Here is a 23,792-nt window from a genome sequence, read left to right as displayed (position 1 = left end):
TGTGGAAGTGAACTTGCCTCCTTCACTACTCTCCTGTACTAATTCTGGTGCCAACATTTTTCTAACACTTGCTGAGCTGTTTCAGAGTACCACCTTGAAGGAGGTATTACTTCTGCTAGACTAGTTTCCTCCTCCGCTTAGTGCCCTGAAGCGGCTTATTAACAGGTCAGATGAAAGAGTGCCACCATAGGAGCATACCTGTGCTCTCTTAGATTGGTTTGTTTCATACAAGAAATAGTAGGGTCAGCAGGAATAGGGAAATGATCTTCCCTCTGCACTGTATCTCAAATACTGTATTCAGTTTAGAGCCCCTCCCTAAAACAGAGACAATGAGGTGCTGGAGCAATCCACAGAGGGGCAACAAAGCTGGTGAAAGGTCTAGCACACAAGGAGCAGCTGAGAGAATTGAGGTTGTTTAGCCAGGAGAAAAGAAGGCTCAGAGGAGGCTTTAAATGCTCTCTATAACTACCTGAAAGGAGACTGTAGCAGGCTGATCCCTTCTCCCATATGACTAGCAATAGGCAAAGACAAAATGACCTCAAGTTGTGCCATGGGAGGTTTAGATTGGATATTAGGAAATACTTATAGAATGGTTTGGGTTGGAAGGGACCTTAAAGATCATCCAGTTCCAACCCCACTGTCATGGGCAGGGACAAACTAGCAAACTCACCCAGTTTGTTCAAAGCCTCATCCAACGTGGCCTTGAACACCTCCAGAGAAAGGACACTCACAACCTCCCCCTGGGCAAACTGTTCCAATGTCTCAACCACCCTCACTGTAAAGAATCTCTTCCTAATCTCCAGTGTAAACCTACCTTCCTCAAGTTTCAATCTATTTCCTCTCATCCTGTCACCAGGAGTCACAGATTCATAGAATGGTTTGGGTTAGAATGGATCTTAAAGATCACCCAGTTCCAATCAAAAGGAATGTCAAACATCAGAACTGGCTGCCCAAAGAAGTGATGGAGTCACCATCCCTGGAGGTATTTACAAGACATATAGATATGGTGCTGAGCAACACAGTTTAGTGGTTTAATTGTCAGTGTTACGTTTGTGGCTGGACTCAATCTTAAATATCTTTGCTGACCCAAATGATTCTATGATTCTATTCTATGAAACTACAGTTTTAATGAGCACACAAGCGAACAACTATCAAAACTTCTGCAGCATGACTTTCTTGAACTAGTAGTGCTAGAGATAGAAGAAAATTGTTACGTGATGCAAAATACACAAGCTTCTAAAAAGTTTCTGAAAGCAGTATCACAATGCTACTTCTCCCAAGTACTGCAATACTAAATATCATTAACTATAGTATTTTTTTAAAATCCAGTCTCAGAGGATGTTATTGAAATTTCTCTACTATCTAGAAATTTGAGCTTTGCTCAAGCTCTATATTGCAGACAAGTCTTTCACTGAGTTTTGTCATATACACACAGAATTCAAGACCTGTGGAAAAAAAAATCTTACCACCTAGATTTCTAAAAATACAGCTATCTTAATTTATTCATTAAAAAATTCCTATTATTCTTAGAGACCTAAACAACAACTTCTTCCCATAAAGAGATTAGGATTGTATGAAACTATGAAACTAAAATAATTCCTACTAGCAGGTTAATTACCCCCTCAAACAGACGAGGAACATAAATGAGAAATCTTTCTTTAGAATGCCTGAAAAAAAGAATTTAAAAAATCCTACTGAATCCTTCCAGGATAAAAATCAGATAAAACAGAACATCTATTGCTCAGTAAAGAACTTTCAAATAGAGTAGTTAGCTGTTTCATTGCAAAATTTGTTCCCTTTGATTGCAAGGGGGACAATCAAACAAACAAACAAACAAACAAAACCCAAACAAAACAAAACCCCAAACAAACTAAATGCAAAGCAAAACAAAAAAAACCCAACCAAAAAAAAAAAACTAGACTGTGTCTGTATCTTTTTTAAAAGTAATGGCAGTAAGATACAATTCAAGTACTTAAAAACTCACCTGGGGAACAAAGTAGTTATAGCTATTCTGATTGATCTCTACCAACCTGCCAAGGTAACTATTAACATATGCAGGATTCATTTTAATGTACGATCCACAACATTATTAATGACATTACATTGTAAAATGCAACTGTTATTGTTTTCCATTTCCAATCTCACATTCAGTAAAACTGCAAAATACTTTTTCCCTTATAATCCCCTGACTGTCAGCTTTCACTGTAACACCAAATAAAACAAAACACACCTCCCCCAGCTCAAATTTATAACATTTCAGTATGTCTCTACCTCAGAATCTTTGAGTCTCACATAATTAGATGGGAAAACTCCTGATTTATCACCCAGTGTTCCTGTCCACCAGTCACCATCTTTCTTCGTCACAAGAATCATATCACCTTGTTGAAAAGTTAGGTCTCCTTGTTCAGAACTCTCATAAGTATACATAGCAATATACTCTGTAAGAGGGAAATAAATTCAGAACACGGGAAAACACTTGATAAAACTTCTTGGTGATCATTTGCAAAACCTAACAAAACCTAATATAATGCACTCTATCCACAGGCTAAGTGGAAGACAATTTTTTTGATTTATTATTCATAGTAACTTCTATATATAATGTATAAAATTCTACCTATCAGAACAAAATACAATCAAAAAGCTGCTTTGGGAGTTGTGGGGTTTTGTTTCTTTTTTTTTTTAATAATACTTTGCTAGTACAATTAATACATACATAAGTTATTAATTTATATCAGAAACTACTCTGAAAACATTTCTCAATGGTTTCTGCTTTGTGCTGATGACTAGAATTCTTGGTTTTGGGAGTAGAAAATCTGAGTATCTTTAGATACTCATTTCACATATGTTCCTTGTCTCTTGTGCACAATGAATTCTTTCATTACTCAAAGCTTTGCATGAAGGGCACACATCTCACTGCATCTTATGCAACAGATGGCTGGCAAATGTTAAGACAAAGCTTGAACGTGCTCTGATTTGTGTTTTGTTTTGTGAAAACAGTCAACTACTTAGTATTCAAGTGCAAAAGCACTAAAGCAGACTGATGTTGACCAACACAATGCATAATTCAATCACAGAACTACATGCAGTATTTTTACCTACATGACTACAGAGAAGAATTTCAGACAATTCAGTAATATTTTCCATACAAGTTGATACATTCTTATTTAATTGAGCATTATCACAATTCACACAAAACATATTTCTGCTTCTAGGACCAGCTCTGGACCTAAAGATCAGTTCACAATATTCCATAAAGATATAACAAAAACATTCAAGTATCCACTGCAGCTGGCAATTGCTGTATTTGCTTGAGCACTAAATCTGATGAAAAAGCTTAACTTGGAGAAGTTCAGCATGAACTCAAATTGCAATTACTATCCTTAATGAAAGCTAAGACATGGTTTGTCCTACAAGTGCAGCTGAAGAACACATATCTGTTTGTATGCACATACCCATAAACACACACACATAACGTATGATACACACATGGATTTTTTCTTAAATACTTTAAATGTAATAGAAGATTTTAAACCCATGTTTCATTATTTCTTAAAAATAAAACTTTTATTGGAATTTTTATAAAAGCTCATGTTCCTTTTTAACACAACCTGAGATATCACATACTTTACAAATAAAGGCTTAGCATTTCTGTAACTGCTTTTCTTCAAATATATCCTAAGTAAGATTAACTGTATTTTGAAATAACTAATTAGCTCACTTCCCTGGTACATGGATCTTTACCTTTCCCTTCTTTTAATTTCTGTAGTGCTCATGCTAAGGGCAAATTGAATAGACTGGTTACCAAACTGACTCTTTCACTTACAATTGTATGTAGACTTGTCCTTAAAGAAATTATGGTGTGCTGTAGAGATTACAAACAAACGTTCATTTGTAACCTACATCTGGATTCATTGATTTACTCTGACTGTGATTTAAATTAACCTAGCTGACTCTGCACTGAAGCAGATTAAGTGTGCTCACGCAGTCTCTAATACAGCTCATGTGGTGGAGACATTAACTTCCAGCTGAAGGGTGCTGGAATGGAAGTCTTTTAAACCCCTTCAAAGGCCTGACAATCAGCTGTGTGTGCCCCAGGCCACAACTTTAAAAAAGAGGAGTAGCCTTGACCATAAGGACCATAACATGCTATAACTAGTTGTAACTTCTTTAATTAAGAGCTTTAATCAAACATTGGCAATTAGCCTTGGGTGAAGTTAAGACATTTATTAATAAATTTTGACATCATGTAGTACATGTACAGATGTGTTTATCTGGCCCTTTACAAAAATTATTTCATATTGGGAATTGTTACCCAGATACTTATAGAGGAAACAGTACAAACTACAGAAGATGTTTTAATGATGTGAAATTATTTCTTCTATATTTTTACCATACATATATATATATATGGTGTATATATATATGGTACATGTAACATACCATATATATATATATATATGGTACATGTAACATACCATATATATATATATGGTATATGTAACATACCATATATATATGGTATATATAACATACCATATATATATATATATACACACACACACATACATATACACACACGTATGTATGTATTTAACTCTCTATATATACACCTCTTCTATATCCTTACTCTAATAATTTTACATCATTCCAGAGGCAAATTGATTTGCACTTCAATTTTAACAGGCCCAATCTTAAAGCACTATGATCTTATTCTAAGCCTATTTCTGGTAATAAGTAGACTTATTCTATGTAATTACACAGTAAAATACTATTCATGCCATTCGATTTGAAATGCTTACCTTCACCTGACATTGTTGCTTTTGCTGCTGGTGATGCTACCCTTTTTAGACTAGCAGGACTTTCTGAGGAACCAGAATCCATGCTTTAGAAGAAAATAATTGTTATTTAAGAAATTAAATTTCTTGAGAAAAATTACTATTACATATAAAAACAAAACCAAAGATGCAAAAAGCCCCCAAAACCTACAAGTGTATCCATAATCAATTTTACGAATTTTAAAAGAGACAGTAAATGTATAAATTAAAGCTTTTAAATACAATGGCTAGTCATGGTTAAATTAAGGTAATTGTCTTAAATACACAAAATACACTGTATCTTCTTTTCTCCCTCAGGAAAAACACAAACAAATATTTAAAATCATTCTTATTTGCATTACTAATGTTAATGTTGCCTTCACACTACAAAGAACCAGATTTTTATTTGTTTCACTCTTTAAAATAAATTATAATGATTATGTGTCGAGGTACACTCTTTTGCTTTGGAGAAAAGTCAAAATGCCCCAGAGAAGAGTAAAAATAAAATTTAAATATATAAATAAATAAATACCAAACCACTAGAGCGGTTTTTAAATTTTAAAATTGAAGTATGCAACTCTTTATATTTAACTATTACACGACAGTAGTGAATTATGGTAGAAGCAAATAAAATACCTCGTTGACTTCCTAATGGGGCCTGAAATAAGCTTCACATATGATTTAGGAAACCACCCTTTTTGTCCTTGAACCTCTCCAAACCACCACATATCTTGCTGCTCCAAAACTGTGATGATGTCATTCTTGTTGAAATTTAGGTGGTTGTCTTTTTTTGCTCTCCAAGGATACAAAGCCTGTGCTTGAAGACCCTCCACTTTTTCACCCTGATGTAATTAAACAAAAAAAAAAAAAAGAAGAAAAAAAGAGAGACAAGTCCATCATACACCACTTTTCAAAAAGAAAGCTGCTTAAAGAATTTTATTCTGATGTTAACTCTGTAACAACAAAATACACACTCTCTCTTAACCCTACCCAGCAAAGTTAAACTTACAAAGTAGAACCAGAAACAATTTAACCTTCATGAAACTATTTTGACAGGATGTAAACTTTATGGAAAATGATGCTTTACTGCACTGCACATTCCAACTTCTTTTATCTCCAGGACACTAAGATAACTGCACTTTTCAGAACACATTAGCCCAAACGAACAGTACGTTGGTTCACCTAAGGAAAAGGAAATGCCAGAACAGATGGACAGAATTCATCTGATGTTAAGCTCTGCCGCTGCTATTCCACTTAACTGCATAATCTACTTTGGAGTGAAGGTTATGATCATGTGATTCAGGAAAGCTCCAAGGAAGTGACCAAAACTGGCATCCTGCCAAACTATTTGGACTAGAGCATTAAAGTCTAAAAAAGCCAGCAAGAATAGCAGAACAAAAACTGCTTCATATTAATCTCTACCAGGGATTTTGCAAACAGATGTATATTACCTGTTCATCACTCAAAACTGAAATAGCTCACCTATCTCAGGGAACTGCTTTTTATATATGATCAGTGTTCACCCTTTGCTTTCCAAACATTTGTGCACAGTCAGAACAGTTTTAATGGAATATAGGTGCTCACCTGACCCAACACAGGAGAGGGAGATGAACCTGTAACAGTGGCAGGAGTGAAGGCTGATCGCTGCCGCAGCTGTCCTGCACTGGGAACAGTCAAAGACGGCTGAGCTGCCCAGGCATCCCAGTTATCAGTCTCTGGTTTCTCACTAGTGTTTGCTGGCCATCTGGGAAAAAAAAAAAAAAAAAAAAAAAAAAAAAAAAAAAAAGGGAAGCCATAAGCCAGTCCTACTGTTTTAAACTGAATACAAAACATTCATGCAAGAAGATTGTGCAGGAAAAAAATTCTACATTCTAGGTTAATTTCTTTGAATTAAATATTCTATGAGTATTGTTAACTCTCAGGTGGAAGAAGTGCCATCAAACCAATAGGCCAAATAAATTTATCTTAAAAAGGCAATCTCTAAAAACAGTTGCTTGCTTTTGTTACTTAAGGCCAGCTGTTCCGGTAATTTAGTTTTGTTTCTTAATAGTGCCCCACTGCAACAGAAAAGTTCAAGTAGTGCAGTCTTCATTAAACACAGTGGAAAGAGGTAACTTAGAAATAAAGTAAAATAAATCATCATTCTCTTTAAAACTCTTTGAAATCATTGTACCTGCACATCACTGACCTCTCACATCCCCTTCCCTTATATATAATTTCACTGCTTCACATTCAAAACCTTATGTTTTTTTCTTGTGCTTAAAATTATTTCCTACTGACTTCTTTTCAATGAGTTTTACACAATCTCTTATCCTTTGTATATTACCTGTTGTGTTTTAAAATGCCCACTAAATCTCATAATCCATATTTCTGCCTCCAAATACCCACTTAAATGAACAAAATCCTCTACACTTCATGAATGTAAACAAAGAATCTATCTTAAACCTTCCCCTGTTGATTGTTCCATTAGTTGAAATAATCAGTTGTTGTCCACCTAGATTGTAATAGTGTCCAAAGGCTACATAACTATCCCTAAGCCTTGTATCGTATCAAGGACAGTATTATTAGTATTAATTGGGACTCTCTTTCAATTGAAGCTGAATATTATTTTTTATGAAAAGCATGAAAGCATGCCTTATCCACCTAGGGCAGAAACAGGTTTGTCAAAACTATGATTTATTCAAAATGATAAAATCCAGTATGTGTCAGGTATCTTCAGGAAGCTCAAGATTTAGGCTCACTCACCCTCCAACATCCCTCCCAGTAAAATGGCTGGTAAAACAGAAAGAGACTAAATAACTGGAAAGCTACTGTGACCTATTTGATAAAAATTTTAAACCAGAACATATTATGTCCTGCAATATTGCACTACGACACGTAGATCTTCATTTATAAATATGTATGACATTATCAAAAGACAAGACAAATAAGCAATTGTCCCCATTTAAATGGGCTTGATAACACTGCACAGAACATGTTAAGAACACATTGAGGGAAGGGCACATGTTCTACTTGTATCATATATTTATTCATGTTATGATAAGGAATTATGAATCATCTTTTCATTTTAACTCTGTCATTAACACATTTTGCATAATCCAAGTTGGAAATCTTAAATGAGGATTGGTGTCAACTACTTTAAAAGAAGATAAACACATGGGATTTCTACATCCTCACTTAGGAATGTCTCCTATTTGTGATGTGTCCTTCTGTACTGCTCAGGCAGACATGATAGGAGCATGGCTAAAGTACCACAAGGCTGAGATTTCAACTATTTACTACAGAAAAAAAATATTTTACTTTAAATAAGCTATTTTTGTTTTGCAGTCTTAATACTCTATGTTAACTGCCGTCACGGTCAAAATGATTAAAAAAAGACTCCACCACGTTTAGCGTGACAATCACCACCCAAACATACGTTGAACTGAAGTCTGCCCAGTTATTGGCAGTTGTAGTACTCTCTGTAGAAGAAGGAGTTCCTAGAGATGTAGTGGTTTCATGCACAGAAACTTTAGGTGCAGCCGCTGCCTCAACAGCTGGCTTTACAGAAGCTGGAACTTCATTTTCGGGAATTTTCTCTGCATAGTTTGCAGGGAACCATCCAGTCTTCCCCTTCAATTCTCCACCAAGCCACCCTGGTTCTCCAGTCTGGCTTTCATCCACCTGTAGAAAATACATTAAGTTATAAAGTTAAGAAACATAGCACAAAAATGAATTTTCCCTTAAAACAATCCATCTCATCCACAGTAATTAACTTTCTCTAGTTACAGAGACATGACATCTTCATTACAGATATAAATTCCACCTAGGCAGAATTCTGTTGTTCCTATTTGATTTACTTTTGGAGGACTATGTTGACAGCTATTCCTTCTATGGTGTGTTAATAGATAAAAGAACTTTTTGCAACACAATAGTGCTTGGCAATTTTTTTTCTTCTTCTTTACCCCCCCAACCCCACCCCCTGCTGAGACCACAAGTATTTCTTAGTGATAAGGTTAAAAAGTTTTATTTCGTTCCTAATGCATATGTAAGCATAGGTGTTTAAGCAGTTAGTTAAAAGTCTGCCACAGACTTGGGAAAAGTGAGTTCTAGAGAAATCCTGCAAACGTTGATATTTCTGGTTTAACTAAGACAAAATGCAGTTTAAAAAAAAGTTTTCCTAGATCATCTCATGCAGAGAACACAACAAAACCCCACAGCATATTAGGAACAACACCCATCAAACTGATAAGATCAAGGTGAACAGTGTCTTTACAAATGAAGAGTCGGCTAGAGGGAGTTGAGATAACAAAGAACGAACCAGGCAGTCCACCATCACAAAGGCCCTCTGCTAAGTGCCTCACCTGGGGTCTTGCTGTAAATCAGCAGAGTGCTCCCCAAAGATAGCAGACACTGAACACAGCCTGAACTTCTGAACTTTTAGGACAGAGTGCAGGCTTAATAGGCTACTGAATATTAATTTCTCCACCCAGAGAAGTGATGAACATGTAAAGGGGGACACACGTAGGCTGATCGGGAAGACTGTAAACTCCGAGTAACTCAGCCAATGGGAAAAAAGAGAGGGAATCTGGCATCTGGGAATTTAGGATAAATTGGAAGCTGTACCTTCCAGCAATTTGAGAGACCCCACAGGGATCTGCCCTGTGGACTGTCCTTTTATTTAAATAAAGTTTCACAGGACTCCTCTGTATCCGTTGTGAACATGAATCTCTAGTGACAAATTTTCCTTACAAAACAATTCAAAACAAATCAACAAATTTGCAAATGTATTTATACAAAACATTCCATGGTAAGTTCTCATATAGAACTCTCACCCCGCACTCTGATATCTTTGTCAAGCTGTAAGGAACAGGATGAAACAGAGCTATTCTTACAGCTGTAGTTTAATTCTTAGTTGTTATTGTAATCACATTAAGCTACAATTGTGGAAATTTCACATTTTTCTGTTAACTCTTCTCTTCTCTTAACTTAGCTCTACTGATAAGACTATTGTCTCAGTCTGCTATTTCAGCAAACACAGCCAGTTCAAATTCTGTGAATCACTGCTAACCACATCCAGCAAGAATTGCAGAAGAAATTGATATGGTGAGCTAAATACCTCCAAGGCAACGTCAATTGCAGAAAACCTTTCAAACAAACAAGAAATGCAGTAACTATACCCAGTAAAAAATTTCATAAATTTGGTGCTCTAGCTATCTAATCTATTTGATAGGTTAAAAGAACCTCAAGTTTTCAAGAAAAGCCCTACACATGAATAGGGTTTGCACCTTTGACATGTAAACAACAGCCACTCTGTTCAACAATCTGCCTGCTGCAGATTCCCCAGCAGTGGTCAAACCAGCAGTAAATCCAGGCCAGTAATGAAAAGTCAGAAGACCAATCCTACACTGTGGTTATTTTTCAGCAACAGTTTCTCTCCTGTCTTTAGGCCAGTAGCAATCAGTATTTCAAAATGTGTAAGTTACCAATGACAGTGTAGCTCAAGAGCCGGCTGTGGCTGCTAAGTGGTACAGCAGCCAGAGATGCTTAAATCACCTGTTACTATTTCCTAAAAATCCATTATCAGTGTGAGGGATTTGTTGATAACAATGTTTCATGAACTGAAGTATAAGAAATACTATCCTTTTCAAAGGAATTTTTCATATATGACATTATACAAAGCCAGCACATAGTAGCATCTCCAGCTAGTTGGTTCTGCAGCTGGAAACACACCTATGAATTCATTCTTACCAATTTTAACAAAAATAGCCCAATTGGATGCTTCTTTGGAGAAAAAGAAAAAATTAGTGGTAAAAAATTATTTGTTGGAACGGTGCACACTAGTCACTCCAGATTAAATGTGGGACCATTCTTTTGCCTAGAAGTGATTGAAACCAAAGCAGCAAAGCTTCTGCCTCTGATTGTTCCCGGACTACTAATTTGAGCTGCTGATAGATTGCTTTGCCTTAGGCTAGTTGTTGACTCTTTGACTGCCTCCTATTGTAATTTGTACCCCACACCCCTCTTCTGGTGCAAAACAATCCATTATTTCTGCTTTTTGATGGGTCCGTCTTCTGTTTCAGTCCCTAAGAGGTCAAAGCAAACCCTGAAATAAATGGACTACATGCTTGACTGGTTCAATGTGGTTTTACTGCAGTGCAGAGCAAAATTTCCACTGCAGCACTGAACGGTGTTGATAAAGCAGCAGTATGAGTGATGGGAGGTCACAGCAGAGGGTGAATCGTGGGAGAGAGAGGCAAAACGGACTATCAGTACCTGATGCCAAGCTGAATATTCTGAACAGTGGTAAGAGTCACATAGTTTCTAGTCTCATTCAATTGGTAAGGTAGTAATTAGAATCACTAATGTACAAAAGAAGCAGGATGGAAAAGCCAGAAATCTGCTACGGTGATGTTCTAAAAAGGGAATTTTTTAAATGAATCACAGTCTTATAGAAACCACTCTGATTTTTCAGGGACAAAAAGAGGTTTTGTACAAGCAGAGAAAAAAAACAAACCAACCAACCATAAATCAACAACTAGCAAAGGGTTTTAAAACTGACTGATTTAATGTCTCCTTAGAAGACAGTTTTAAGTTAGATTAATTCATAAATCAGCCAGTCAGGGTACTCAAATTTATGCTTATTCCCCCCAATTAAGTTGTCTATGTATACTCATGAAAAGGCACTTTAATGGATAATTTTTACTCTATAATTCACAAAAAAAAATCTGGTTTCCCAGTTATTCAACTACAATATAATTTGCATCTGTTTTTATAGTGCAGCACTGGAACTTAAAATAATACGAACCTTTTTTAAATTAATTTGCTCTAATTTCTTGTATTTTTAACACCCACCATACCCAAGTCACCACAACAAATAAACTATGCTGGACTATTTTTTCGAAAGTACAACTAAGCTTTAAATGAACACCTGAATAATTAATTATAGTGTATGTGGATTTTTATTTATTTATTTATTATTCAACCATAATTTAGAGTTACAGCTCACAACTACTTAGCTCCAGCAACTGAACACAAGTGACAGGAGTAACAACAACAGAACTCTTAAGCAGCAAAAGCAGTAGGTCCTGTTAATCTGTCACTAGAAGGGCTGGCTTTGCAGTGGCATGCTCCACTTTGACCTGACATGTGTATCACTACCAGGGCATGCACACAAAAAGAGATGCCCTGCTTTATGGTACATATTCACTCTATATGCAAAATCAAACCCCAATATTCTCACAAATATTAATTAATTCATGTTAAACAGAGTACCATGGTCTGTTTTGTTCAGCTACCTATCCATTAAAATGACAGTTTAAAATCTTTCTCCTTTGTGGGATTTTGATTTAGATATTTTGAGACTGCTGAAATTCCTGTTTACAATGTTGAAAATAAGCTCTGCATGAGAGGCCATATGCTGATTACACCTACACAGAAACTTTACACAAGGAGGCTGTCTCTGTCTAATACAATACCAACCATTCTAACTCTCACAAAGTGATGAGGTATCATGATGTTTTAAACTTTCCATGCAAGTCTCTTTAAGAATTTCATACTTAATTTAGGTTCTCCTGCTATCAGTTAAACATAATTCAGTGAAATGCAGGTGAATTACTGAAGTTTATTTAAACAAGTTGTATTGTGTAAAACATTATCAGCAATAATAGAATCCATTTATTTACTTCAAGCTGAATCCTAACAGCAGCAAATGCCAACTGGACTTGCTTTGCAAGAGAGCTATCCAAAGGAAAAGAATTTCATACATTGTATATATAAATTCACACACAATAGCACTTTAACTTCTTGAACAGATGGAGCTCTGAAAGAGTCGTGGCTTCTTGGCTCAAAATATTTGCTCTCAGACAAAAGCTTGATTAGGATTATAAATCAATTTAGCTTACAGTGACAAAAACTTCAAGTACATAGAAAGGTAAGAAGCAAAGAAAGCAGAAATCCAAGTTGAGAGAAAATATAAAAATCCCGTAATTAAAAGGTGGAAGAATTAAAAAAACATGGCCTACATGTACATATTCTCTAAATCATTACACATGATTACACATCAGTGCTACAGGTAACTAACACACACAGGAAAGTCAGGCAGAAGAAAGCCCTCCTGAAATTTGCAAATACTTTTCCTTTCAGAATAAACCCTCATCCTTCTCCCTTATTTCCACCAGACACATCTCAAGATTCATGCACAGTGTAAAAATGCATTACACTGTTGTAAAACCTATTTACAAGCTATACATCTATTAAAGCCACAGGTCATTCTGACATAATGAATTCTGCAGTCCTATTTACGTCCAAGATTTAGGCCCGGTTGCCATGTGCACAGTCAACAGATCTGAGCCTCAGGCAGGTTTTTCGCACGTGGCAGTTACAGTTTGGGTGGTATCTGCTGTACAGCTCTATGATTATAAGATGTGACTGAACAAGCCTGAATGTATAAAGCCACTTGTAAGCATTAAGATGCTGAGATGCTAAATTTGCCTATGCTCAAACACAGTTAATTTGCCTATGCTGAAACACAGTTATTCTAAGCAATAGTTATTTTGTTGTACACAGTAACTCCTAACTGTATAGGGTCACCTTAACTACAGAGTTGCATTTATGTCATTAATTAGACACACTTTAACATGTAAGCTTGTAAATTATGACTTTCCAAAACACATAACCAACTCAAACCTTTTGGAACCACAGGACATGACAAACACTTAAGGACAGAGAAGAGTCTGAAAATCCAAACGCTCACTATCAAAAGTAAGTTCTGGTTCATTACATTTAAATTACTTTTGAGAGGGTGAGCTAGTTTGTTAATTTTACCCAAGGTGAATTCAAAAACAAGTAAAATACGTGGTAACAAAACCTGTATTTATGAAAAATTACTAAATTGCATAGACTTCCTAACAGTCATACAGCACACTTACCCATTCCCTTTTAACCTCCATCAGGAAAGCAATGATTTAAAGCAAGGCAGAATTATAACACATTTCACAGAAGTGTCTTATATTAACTTTTCTAAGAGTAGCCTATTTAAGCAATAACTACAGAGTAGGAAATAAATCCCACAGGATTCAGCCATCAGGTTTAATTATTGTCAAAACTAAGTTAAATTCGTAGGGTAAGTCCAAAAGCAACATATAGAAAGACTCAGACTACCTCAAAGTCTATTTAAAACATGTGAAGTGCTCCTTAAGGTCATACACTATTTGCAAAAATGTTATTTTGCTGCAATTCTTCCTAACAGTGATCACTATTCCAGAAGCTGAAAAAAAATAAATCCAAACCAAAAAACAAGTTTACTTGCAGGCCTAGGCTACCATCTATATCCCAAAGAAAGCAAGACAACACAGCATTTTCCAATAGCCTGAGGGGATCCATAAACCTGTACCCTTTCTCATTTAACATTTGACTGACAAATACTATTTGTTGATGCAGAATAGCAACACACTGCATTGTTATTCAGAGTGGCACTGGGCCTCTTCCCAGTCATTCAGTAGTGCTACTAATCCAGGGCTCGCCTTTTATTTCCCAAAAGCAGACTTCAGTGTCACAACCACATCAGTGTGACACAGATGAATCAACTGCAAAAAAAAAAAACAACAAACCAACCAGCAACCAAAAAGGCTGAGAGATGAAGGTTCATCTCCCCAGAATATATGCTTTTCAACAAATTTTTATTAAAGCTTATAAGAGCTTTTTTTCAAACCCATTCTTACTAAACTGTGCCAAAATACCATAGCTCTTAAAACCTATTTTGTTGAGTGGAAATGCTATAATAAATATATTTTCCAACAATGAACCAGTTATCACTTAATAGTTACAGTAGGAATTTTTGTTATGAATAGACATACACGTGTTAAGATCACATTAGTAATGCATTCATATTAATACACACATTTAATAACTGGAGCTATTAAAATTTTAGAGATCATTAAAGACAAAGGCAGAATATTGTTTTAGAGTTAGAGGCTAACCATATGCTTGTATTTCATCATCTACTTTAAAAAAAAAAAAGAAATTACTCTGTATCAACACACCTGCAACCAAATTTTTCTCTTTTGAAGTTTCCATTTTTAGAAATTACATTTTATCTACTGTGTATCCTCTTTAAAATAAATATAAAACTATCTCACAAAATAGTTATCTAGTTCTTTTAAGGAGTAAATTATCATACAAACAATTTCAAGTTACAGTTGTACTACATCATTATGTCAAAAACTGTCACAAAAAGAGTTATATAAAAAATGTCCAGTATTACTGAAGCAGTTTCACCACAGTAGAAAGACTATGTTTATGTGATCATAAAATGTTTATAGAATGTTCAGGACAGAAGTGTATCCCTTTTGATTTCACACAGTATTACACTAGACATCATATACTCTTAATACAAGCAATTTTCCAAATTAAAAATGTCACACTGCTCTTGTATTATTCTTATAAAAAGGTCAATTTCCTATTAAAAACATTATTTATCAAAGCCAGGTTTTGATTCCACACATAACAGACCACTCTTAATAGAAAGTAACAGTAACTTTAATCCCTAGGTACCTTGGAAGTCAAGAAACCTCTCATTGAGATATAGGAACATTTTAAAACACGTTGACTCACAGCTCAGCATACTAAGAACTGATACAATCTACTCAGATTATGTTTAAACTTTACACTTACAATGAACTGTAAGAAGTTATCCATTATTATAATAGGCTTACTATGTCAAATTACATCATCCCAGTATTCACTAGAACAGTTTTCTCAAGTCTGTAAAAAATCCTGCCAAGTTCTAAAACCCTTAAGTAACTCTTTCAAGTAATATTACAGTTCTTACCATAACTATATCTCCAGGCTGAATAGTGATCTCATCGTGGCTTCTTGACTCAAAAGGATACAGTGCTCTATAGTACACTATTTTTACATCCTCCTGAGCAGAAATGGTTAGAGGAGCTTTTTCTGAGCAAAGGAAAAAAAAAAAACACAAAGAGAAAAGATAAAATCAAACCACATTGGTTTAAAATATTTGAAAAATTTGGTGAAATTTGAGACAAAGAATTAACAAACACTACATTATCTGTAAGGAGCATCTCATCCCCTTTTACATAAGGGGAAACATGAAAAAGAATTATTTAAAATACAATTTTCTTACTATTTTCTCTTCTAAACACCAGGTAAAACATGACTATATTTTAACTTTTATGATATAAACAACTATCTTTGTAAAAAGAATCATGTACATATGCAACTGTTAGGATTCCTAAATGTAGGTGAAATTTGATCAACCATAGGTTCAATTCAAACAGTGATGTTCTTGCATATATCAATGGTATCCCAAATACTTTTAGACCCCGATGCGTAGCAGCTCATTTGAAGCCTGACTACATTTCCAAGAAAGCTGTTTCAAAATGCCATAGTACATAGAGATTAGCTGAAAAGAGGTGACTTAGAGGAGATGTTTTAAAAGAATTACACCCTAAAAATGAATTATTAGAAAAAGAAGAATACAGGAAAAAAATGCAAATATATAAACTAAATTGCTCTTGTATAAAAGTACTTCCTATTTTGCCTGTTTGATCACAAAAGTGCTTTCTGCTACTCTGCACAAATAAAATCTAACAAGAGGATATAGTAGATTAAGTCAATTGTAGATCTGAGCTAAAAGATACAAGATAATTTCCGCTCTATGCACACCATCCTTTGATATAATATTTAAACAAGTATTATATTTCAAAATAGTTCACTTGTGTATGTATCAAAGCCACTCAAGGGGGGAACAATGATTCCCAACGCAAGCAAAAATCAGGTTATAATGCAGAAGAAAAAGCTCTCAGCTGAGAGAGATCACACACAGAAAAAAAGAGGAATTAAATCTTAAGCTTCAGGTCACGTTGTTCAGTAAGCAACGTGCATGGGGAAGAGGAAAATGTGTAACGAAACGGTCTATTGGTACTACTCTAAAAAAATCTCAAGGCATATATTCCATCCCAAAGTAAGAAATGTAAACAAAAACACACAAATATTTTTTGACATCTTGCATCAAGATGTTTCCACAACTTAGAGATAAAATTCTCTCTTCAGTTGGCACTGTACTTTACACTCTGCTAAACATCATACCTTTGGGAAGAATAGTGAGACCTGTAAGAAAAACTTTTTGAAGCCTAGAGCTCCAATCCATACATGATTTACTTCAATATGACTAGCAATCCAATCTGGAAACATCATATTCTTCTGTATGAAGTGGGAAGACAAAACTGAAAAGAACTGTTCAAGAGGCATTTGCAACAGCATTTCTTGATTTTTTTTTTTTTTAATCTACCTGCATTTGACCAAGGAGCCTGGACTGCTGGCTTGCTTGCCTCTTGAGGTGGCTGGAAAAGCGTACTCAGTTTCTCTTGCATTTCTTGCTTCCCCTTATCCTCACCTTCTTTCTTCTTGGGTATTTCTTCCCTTTTTAGCTTTTCATCTTCCTGATTTTTTTTTTGCCACTGAAGTTCTTCTTCCGGTTGTGCTCGATCAAGCCGCTGTTTATCCCGCTCCTGGATTCGCCTGTTGGACAATTAAGGTGTTTTTTAAGCCAGTCAAATGAAAAACCACAGAAGTCAACTGTCCTTGTGTGTGATATTGTACTCTTTATGGCTTTTGCCTACCCTGTTAGAGCTGTTAACTTTATTTTGGTGAGTTATCAACCACTCCACAGCATCTTCTTACACAATGACTCCTAGAGGACAAAGGAGAAATACTCAGACTTGCTATGACTCCATGCGTTCATAAAGTGTGAGCTGTGACTCTCAGACAAGTGACAGAATGCTATTTCATGTAATCTATTACTAAGTGCAGGCCTCCATTACCTTGAGTTGTTAACGTAATTTATTTTGACTCATCCCTTTAACCCATACATATTTACAACACCAGGTATAGAGTAACCTGAGCATAAAGAAAATATAAACTTGTTACGTTATGGAGCTGAATGTAAGATGGGAAAAAAACGTTCAATGTTATTTTTTCCTGTCACAGTTCTTCAGAAGTTTGTAAATGCTAAACTTTATCTTCTTCATTGAGGCTGTGATCTCTTCTGCTCTACAATGACATGAAAATAAATATATTTACCTGTATATTTCCAATTATTGTATGAAACTTTATAGTTATCTTAGAACAGCCTCTTATTCTGCTCACAACACTGAAAATTATGAGCTAGATAACATTCAGTATCTTACTCTTTCAGTTTAACAGCAAAACAACACCACAACATTTGAGTCTCAACTTGGTGATTCAGCAGTATTTGTGTATTCTCTTTTCATAGCTTCCCATGGGATACATAAATACTGTGCAGTTGGTTTGAGTGATGAACCATTTGGAAAAAAAAGGAAGAAAAGGAGAAAACAAAAATGCCGGTTAAAGAGACAAAACTTCTTGGCATCTATGAGCACAGACATAAACCCTTCAGTCTCATGTAACTGTAAAGGCTGCTTTTGAAAATCTCTTCCCAGGCAGTCTAATTTAAGCAATCTAACTATCCCATTATATCAGTATTGCCAATTACCATCTTCATTCACCCCACAAGTCCTTTCAGTTAATCTAAGCCTGTAGATATCAGCTATGGCTATCACCAGACATTTTTGATAACGTATTTTTAACATAATGCTTTCCCTAAAACCCAATAAGCCGTAAATTACATACTTCAGTCTGCTCAGCACTCACTTCAGTTCTAAAATGCAGGAAGCAGTCAGCAATACTGATCAAACAAATTGGTTCTCCTTATTTTCTGAAAGCCACAAGCATCCCTAGGTAAGACTCAAAATAGCCAAATCAGGAAAATAAATAAATAACTAACTAAATAAATAGTAGTAATCAGAAAATATAGCAGTCCTGAGGCTCCTACTGAGGAGCAAGGAGTGAAAATATCTGAAGGTTTCATACAGCATCCCTGCAGACCTATTTAGAAAATTTCACACTCCCAACTGTGAAAGTTAACCAGTCCTTTCCCTCCAACAGAGGACAACCCAATTCACTGCTAGAAAAAATATGCACCAGTAAAGATAATTCTAAAGGGCTATAACAGATGATCAGTGTGCTTTATTTTGTTCCATGATCTATTCAGGGACAAATAACCACAAGCTAGCCTACTATATATATATATCATATTTTGTCCAAAGACAACATGAATTCCCAGCCAAAAACTGGGGGGGAAGGGTGGGAAATAGACCTCAACAAAATCCTTAAGGAGAAAAATTCACTTTCCAAACATTAGGTTGGCATAAAAGGACAAAATCCTCATCCCTATCAATATAAGTTTTGAGTTGACAAGAATATTTTCTGAGAGGTGTCAAAATACCCAGTATCTGTTTAAGATGGCAGCTAACTCACAAGCTCAAAATAATCTTTGGTTCTCAATAAAACTGCTGACATCAATTCAATATCCCACATCATTAAACCATGAGTAGAGGTTAAGACACCAGTGTGAAGGATATCAGTTCCTCCATGAAACACTGCCATTCTTTTCTGCCTTCGCTATAAAGTAATCTAAGCAAGTTAATAAACTCACTATTCTGACAACCTCATATTTTAATTGCTGAACTTATTCTTTGCATGTTCATTTGCAAAGCATTCAGAGCCAATTACTCAGCAGTTTTGTAGCAACACTGAAGCTGCACCACATAGGCACACAGAGATCAATTTTCTTTTGAGCAGTGTCTCAGATGGCAAGTTCAGTCAGATGGGTTTTCAACGGGAAATTGAGTTTTTAATTATGTTTCTAGTAGAGTAATTAAGTCTTTCCATTCTTAGTAACCAAGTTTGCTCTTTTTGTGTTTCTATGCTTCCAGTACCTCAGCAGCTTTCTGGTTTTCAAGAAACGTACCAATATAGTTACAGAATCACAAAGTGGTAGAGGTTGGGAGGGACCTCTGGAGATCATTTAGTCCAACCCCCCTGCTAAAGCTGGTTCACCTAGAGCAGGCCACACAGAAACACATCCAAGCAGGTTTCAAAACTCTCTAGAGCAGGAGACTCCACAACCTCTCTGGGCAGTCTGTTTCAGTGCTCCATCACCCTCACAACAATTTTTTCTGCATGTTGAGATGGAACTTCCTGTGTTCCAATCTGCATGCACTGCCCCTCATCCTATCACTGGGCATCAGAAACAACAAACTGGCCCCATCTTCTTGAGACCCACCATTTAGGTATTTGTAAACATTGATCAGATCCCCTGATCACCATGTTTAGGGTAATTATTTCTTAGTGATAGAAAGCTGTTTTCTCAGAAAGGTTGCTATTTCTGAAGTATCTAAACATAACTCTCTCTCTGTATAATATTTCTGTTTGAAGACGGGGTTTTCACTGAGACCTTGTTTTGGTTTTGCCTGAAATGGAAAAATCAACTTGGATTGCCAAGTAGTAACATAAGCTATCAACTCATTTTAGGTCACAGTCACCATAATGCTATATAAAAATAATTTAAGACCTCTTGTTTCTAGGCCTTTTTTTAATCTGTGACCAACACCTGTCTACATTAAAGAGTATAAAAACCCCACAACAGCTAAAAATTAAATCAAACAGCTACTTATAAATCAATGTCAGAATAGAATTGCTTGCTAGCCTATATGCCATTCTTTTTACATTAATATATTACAAATCTGTAGAAAACAAATGTCCAAGTGTGTAGCAGAAAATATTAGCTCAGTATTTTATGACAGTATAAAAGACAGAGCTACTTAGTTACCCTGTTTAAGAACCCCTCTCTAGGTGTAGAAGTACACTACACATTTAAGTAACATAGCTGAAATCTGTATGTATTTCTGACAGTTAAGAGTCACAGCCAGATGAAGCTCATCTCCACATCATATTGCTTATTCAAGGATAAATGAAGAGATTCCCCCAGTTTTAAAAGTGATCACCTGCACTGAAATGAAACTTGGCCTTGAGTATTCTTGCCATTTAATGAAACGTTATTTGAGAGAAGATTACACTCCTGGGAATGCAAAGTTTCTTTACGCGTTTGCAAAATGCTTTGCACTCTAGCACCCCTCTACAAAAAGGGCTTAAATTACAGCAGTTTGTTACCTTTGAGCTTCTTTTTGCTTTTCCAGTTCTACTGTCTTTCTATCTTGTTCCTTCTGTTTCAGCTTCTCAGCTTCCAAGTTCTTTTGCTTTTGTAGTTGCTGTTTGTTATGAACTTCTCTCAGCTCCTAGAGACAAAATTAAAATATGTGTAAACATACACAATGTGAATCATAACTAATGGTACCATATTTCATTGCGAAGAAGTGAAACTTGCAAATGGTTGGGTATCTCTGCTCAAACTTACAGTACTGCCAAATGAATTGAAGAAATTAAAGGCAGATTTTAAAGATCTATAAGCCACTGACTGTATTCTATTTTTATTCATATAACCTGAGATGTTAAAAGAGTTAAGAAACAAGAAAGCATTTTTTAAATGGTACTCTAAAAAATTGTCAAAAGTTTAGCAAAACTTAATCTCAAAATTTTAAGTTGTTTGCTGAATTCACATAATTTCCACACAAAATTCTGACTTCTGAGCTGCTCATAATAGCACCTGTTTCATTTAATCATTTTTACTTATAAATTAATGGTGTTTTACTAGAGAATCTTCACAACAGTTTTGTACTCAGGGGACTGAGTTCCTTAAGCAATGTCTTTGGAAAACACATGGCACAGAGAGTATTCATCTATATACAATCAACTGGAAGGACATTGCTTGCCCGAAACATTTAGAACATAGATAATAATAAAACCATCATCTTTCCCTCAAGATTAATTTTCTGTATTACACAAATACAGGTTTTATCGGGAATCTCTCTGCATAACCTAGAATTTCATATCTGAACTCCTCAGCATTACAAGGGGGGAAAAAAGACAACTTTACCTATGACAATAGGAAATTTTTATTGAAAATATTTCACTTAAAAAAAACTGTTTTGATGAAAATATAGTACAGACAAAAAGATGCAGAAGTAGTTTGTGGCAGGAAACTGTTTATAAATCTGTATCTTAATAATGTCTACTTCTACCGATATGCAATTTTTTTTAGTTCTTGTATCCTTAATCTTAACTCATTCAGGGACTGAAACAGATAAAAGCATTTGGATAGTTTTCCAGAAATTCACAATGACAGATTAGCCAGGTAAAGACTTCATGTAACTATCCTCATGCACTGAAATGTAGAAAATTACAAAATAAACAAAAACATAACCAAATATAAAGTGATTCAAAGGACCAAAATGAAGTGCTTCAGTAAGTTAATAAGCAACCTTATTAGTAACTTCTTCGCTAAATTTTGAAAGTTGAAAGTTAACAGTTGAAAAGTTTGAAAAGTTGAAAGTATATTTACAGCCTGTACTTGCACTATGTCTAAAAATTTTAGGTAGTGAAAATAATATATGCATTAGTGCTGAATGACTGCACACTGCACAGCATCAAATTTTAAGATGTGAAAATAACTACATTACAAAGGGGAGTAGCCCATGATCTATGCAAGGTATTAAAAACATTCCTGATACATGGATGAAAGTTAAAAAAAGTTAAGTTGAACTTCACGTCCTAGCTCTCAGTCTCATTTCATTTAATGATCCTCAATTTTAAATTCAACCTCATTAAAGTGAGAATCCAGTTCTTGTACAACTTTTAATTAGAACTCTGCTAAGGCCATGAAACTCACTGAAATACAGAGGCAATTTGGGCAATATCATATTTTATGATCATCATTACTTTCTACAGTCACATTAAAGTTTAGTAGATAGGATCTAGAATGGGTATTACAGAATGTAAAAGAAACTACTGTAAAATCACCACAACTATTCAGGCAAGACATTGCCTTTGGGAAATGTTTTAAACCCCAAATGCCCATAGTTACAAGCTTTCATGCACAGATGTATTTTGGACTAAGGAAAAGGCCAACTAAAAAGGAAATACATTAGCAGTATTGAACATAAAGGAGTTTTAGTTGCTAGCCTACAAAGAACAGTGAGAAAATAAAGAGATTGGGAGATTGCAGTGAACACACAACTGGTCACCTACACCTGGAGCGAGAGATGGCCTCTGATCAGAGTATAAATTTCTGAAGTGCTAACTAGAGTGAACAGTCATTTCCAGTAACTTTGTTATTAATTCTTTAATGTTGTTACACTTGTAACATACTGAGGTACAAAGGATTTGACCCATGTTTCAAATTCACTTATTTGGAGGAATTACAGACCTCATCTCTACATCTGTATATACGTATCAAAAAACATGTAGAAGTGCAAAGGAGAAATATACAACCATAAGAATATCAGCAGCAGCGTGATTTACAAGCACTTGTCTGAAAGGACATGGGTTAGAAGATGGCACAGCTGAAAGCAGTTTTCCACCTGGACACAGTAGTATGAATTTTTTTAGTTTGATACTTAGTCTGTAAAAATAAATATCTACAAAGCTTTTGAGATAAAACCGTTACTTCTTTGAAGTATCACGTAATTTGACTAATAGTCATGAGTCTGTAACAAGATGTTTCTCTTTTCTAGGTAAAGAGACTGCTATCCAAAACTTAGGTTTCTGACTCCAACAATTAGTTCAGCTTTAGCACAGGCTTCTTTTTAGACATTTTTTGGTGTTCTACTTGCTCTACTGAGTATTCATGTGCTCTCCAGTAACTTAACTTTGTATGCCAAGAAGCTCAATATTCCGAGTCCTGGCCAATGAGACCTCCCCTTACTACTGAAGAGACAGATCTGTGATAACCATTTTTAATAAGCCAACACTGAAGATAATCTGTTGTTATCTTGATATTTCCAAATATCTTGATAACCTGTTGTTGCTTGATATTTCCAAATATCAAGCTATTTGGAAAATAGTGCTCTGCCTTTTTATTCCCCTTTGTATCTTTATCCCAAAGCCTGATGTTTGAGCAGTACACAAGTTATCAAAATTTAAACAAAAAAAACCCAATAAATCTCAAAAGCTTTAAGTACAACAACCCAAGTGGAAGTATCTAAGCTTAGCTTACTT

General features: G+C 35.3%; 1 protein-coding gene across 3 annotated transcripts in view; it reads right to left on the bottom strand.

Moving 5' to 3' along the window:
- ITSN1 (intersectin 1) overlaps positions 1 to 23,792 on the bottom strand; it is a 102,081-nt gene that overhangs the window by 36,923 nt on the left and 41,366 nt on the right. For 2 of the 3 annotated variants that reach the window (XM_054400726.1, XM_054400742.1), the window contains exons 16-23: positions 20,850 to 20,974; positions 17,107 to 17,336; positions 15,625 to 15,746; positions 8,233 to 8,477; positions 6,399 to 6,558; positions 5,451 to 5,656; positions 4,800 to 4,882; positions 2,272 to 2,438 (exon numbers count right to left, since the gene is read on the bottom strand). In XM_054400726.1, coding sequence (XP_054256701.1) covers positions 2,272 to 2,438; positions 4,800 to 4,882; positions 5,451 to 5,656; positions 6,399 to 6,558; positions 8,233 to 8,477; positions 15,625 to 15,746; positions 17,107 to 17,336; positions 20,850 to 20,974 — 1,338 coding nt within the window. Of the gene's footprint in view, positions 1 to 2,271; positions 2,439 to 4,799; positions 4,883 to 5,450; positions 5,657 to 6,398; positions 6,559 to 8,232; positions 8,478 to 13,723; positions 13,739 to 15,624; positions 15,747 to 17,106; positions 17,337 to 20,849; positions 20,975 to 23,792 lie in introns of all 3 variants that reach the window. The other variant, XM_054400734.1, reaches the window with a different exon arrangement.

Source organism: Indicator indicator, chromosome 1, assembly GCF_027791375.1.
Source record: "Indicator indicator isolate 239-I01 chromosome 1, UM_Iind_1.1, whole genome shotgun sequence".
Lineage (NCBI taxonomy): Eukaryota > Metazoa > Chordata > Aves > Piciformes > Indicatoridae > Indicator > Indicator indicator.
This window is presented reverse-complemented; position numbering and strand designations above follow the sequence as displayed.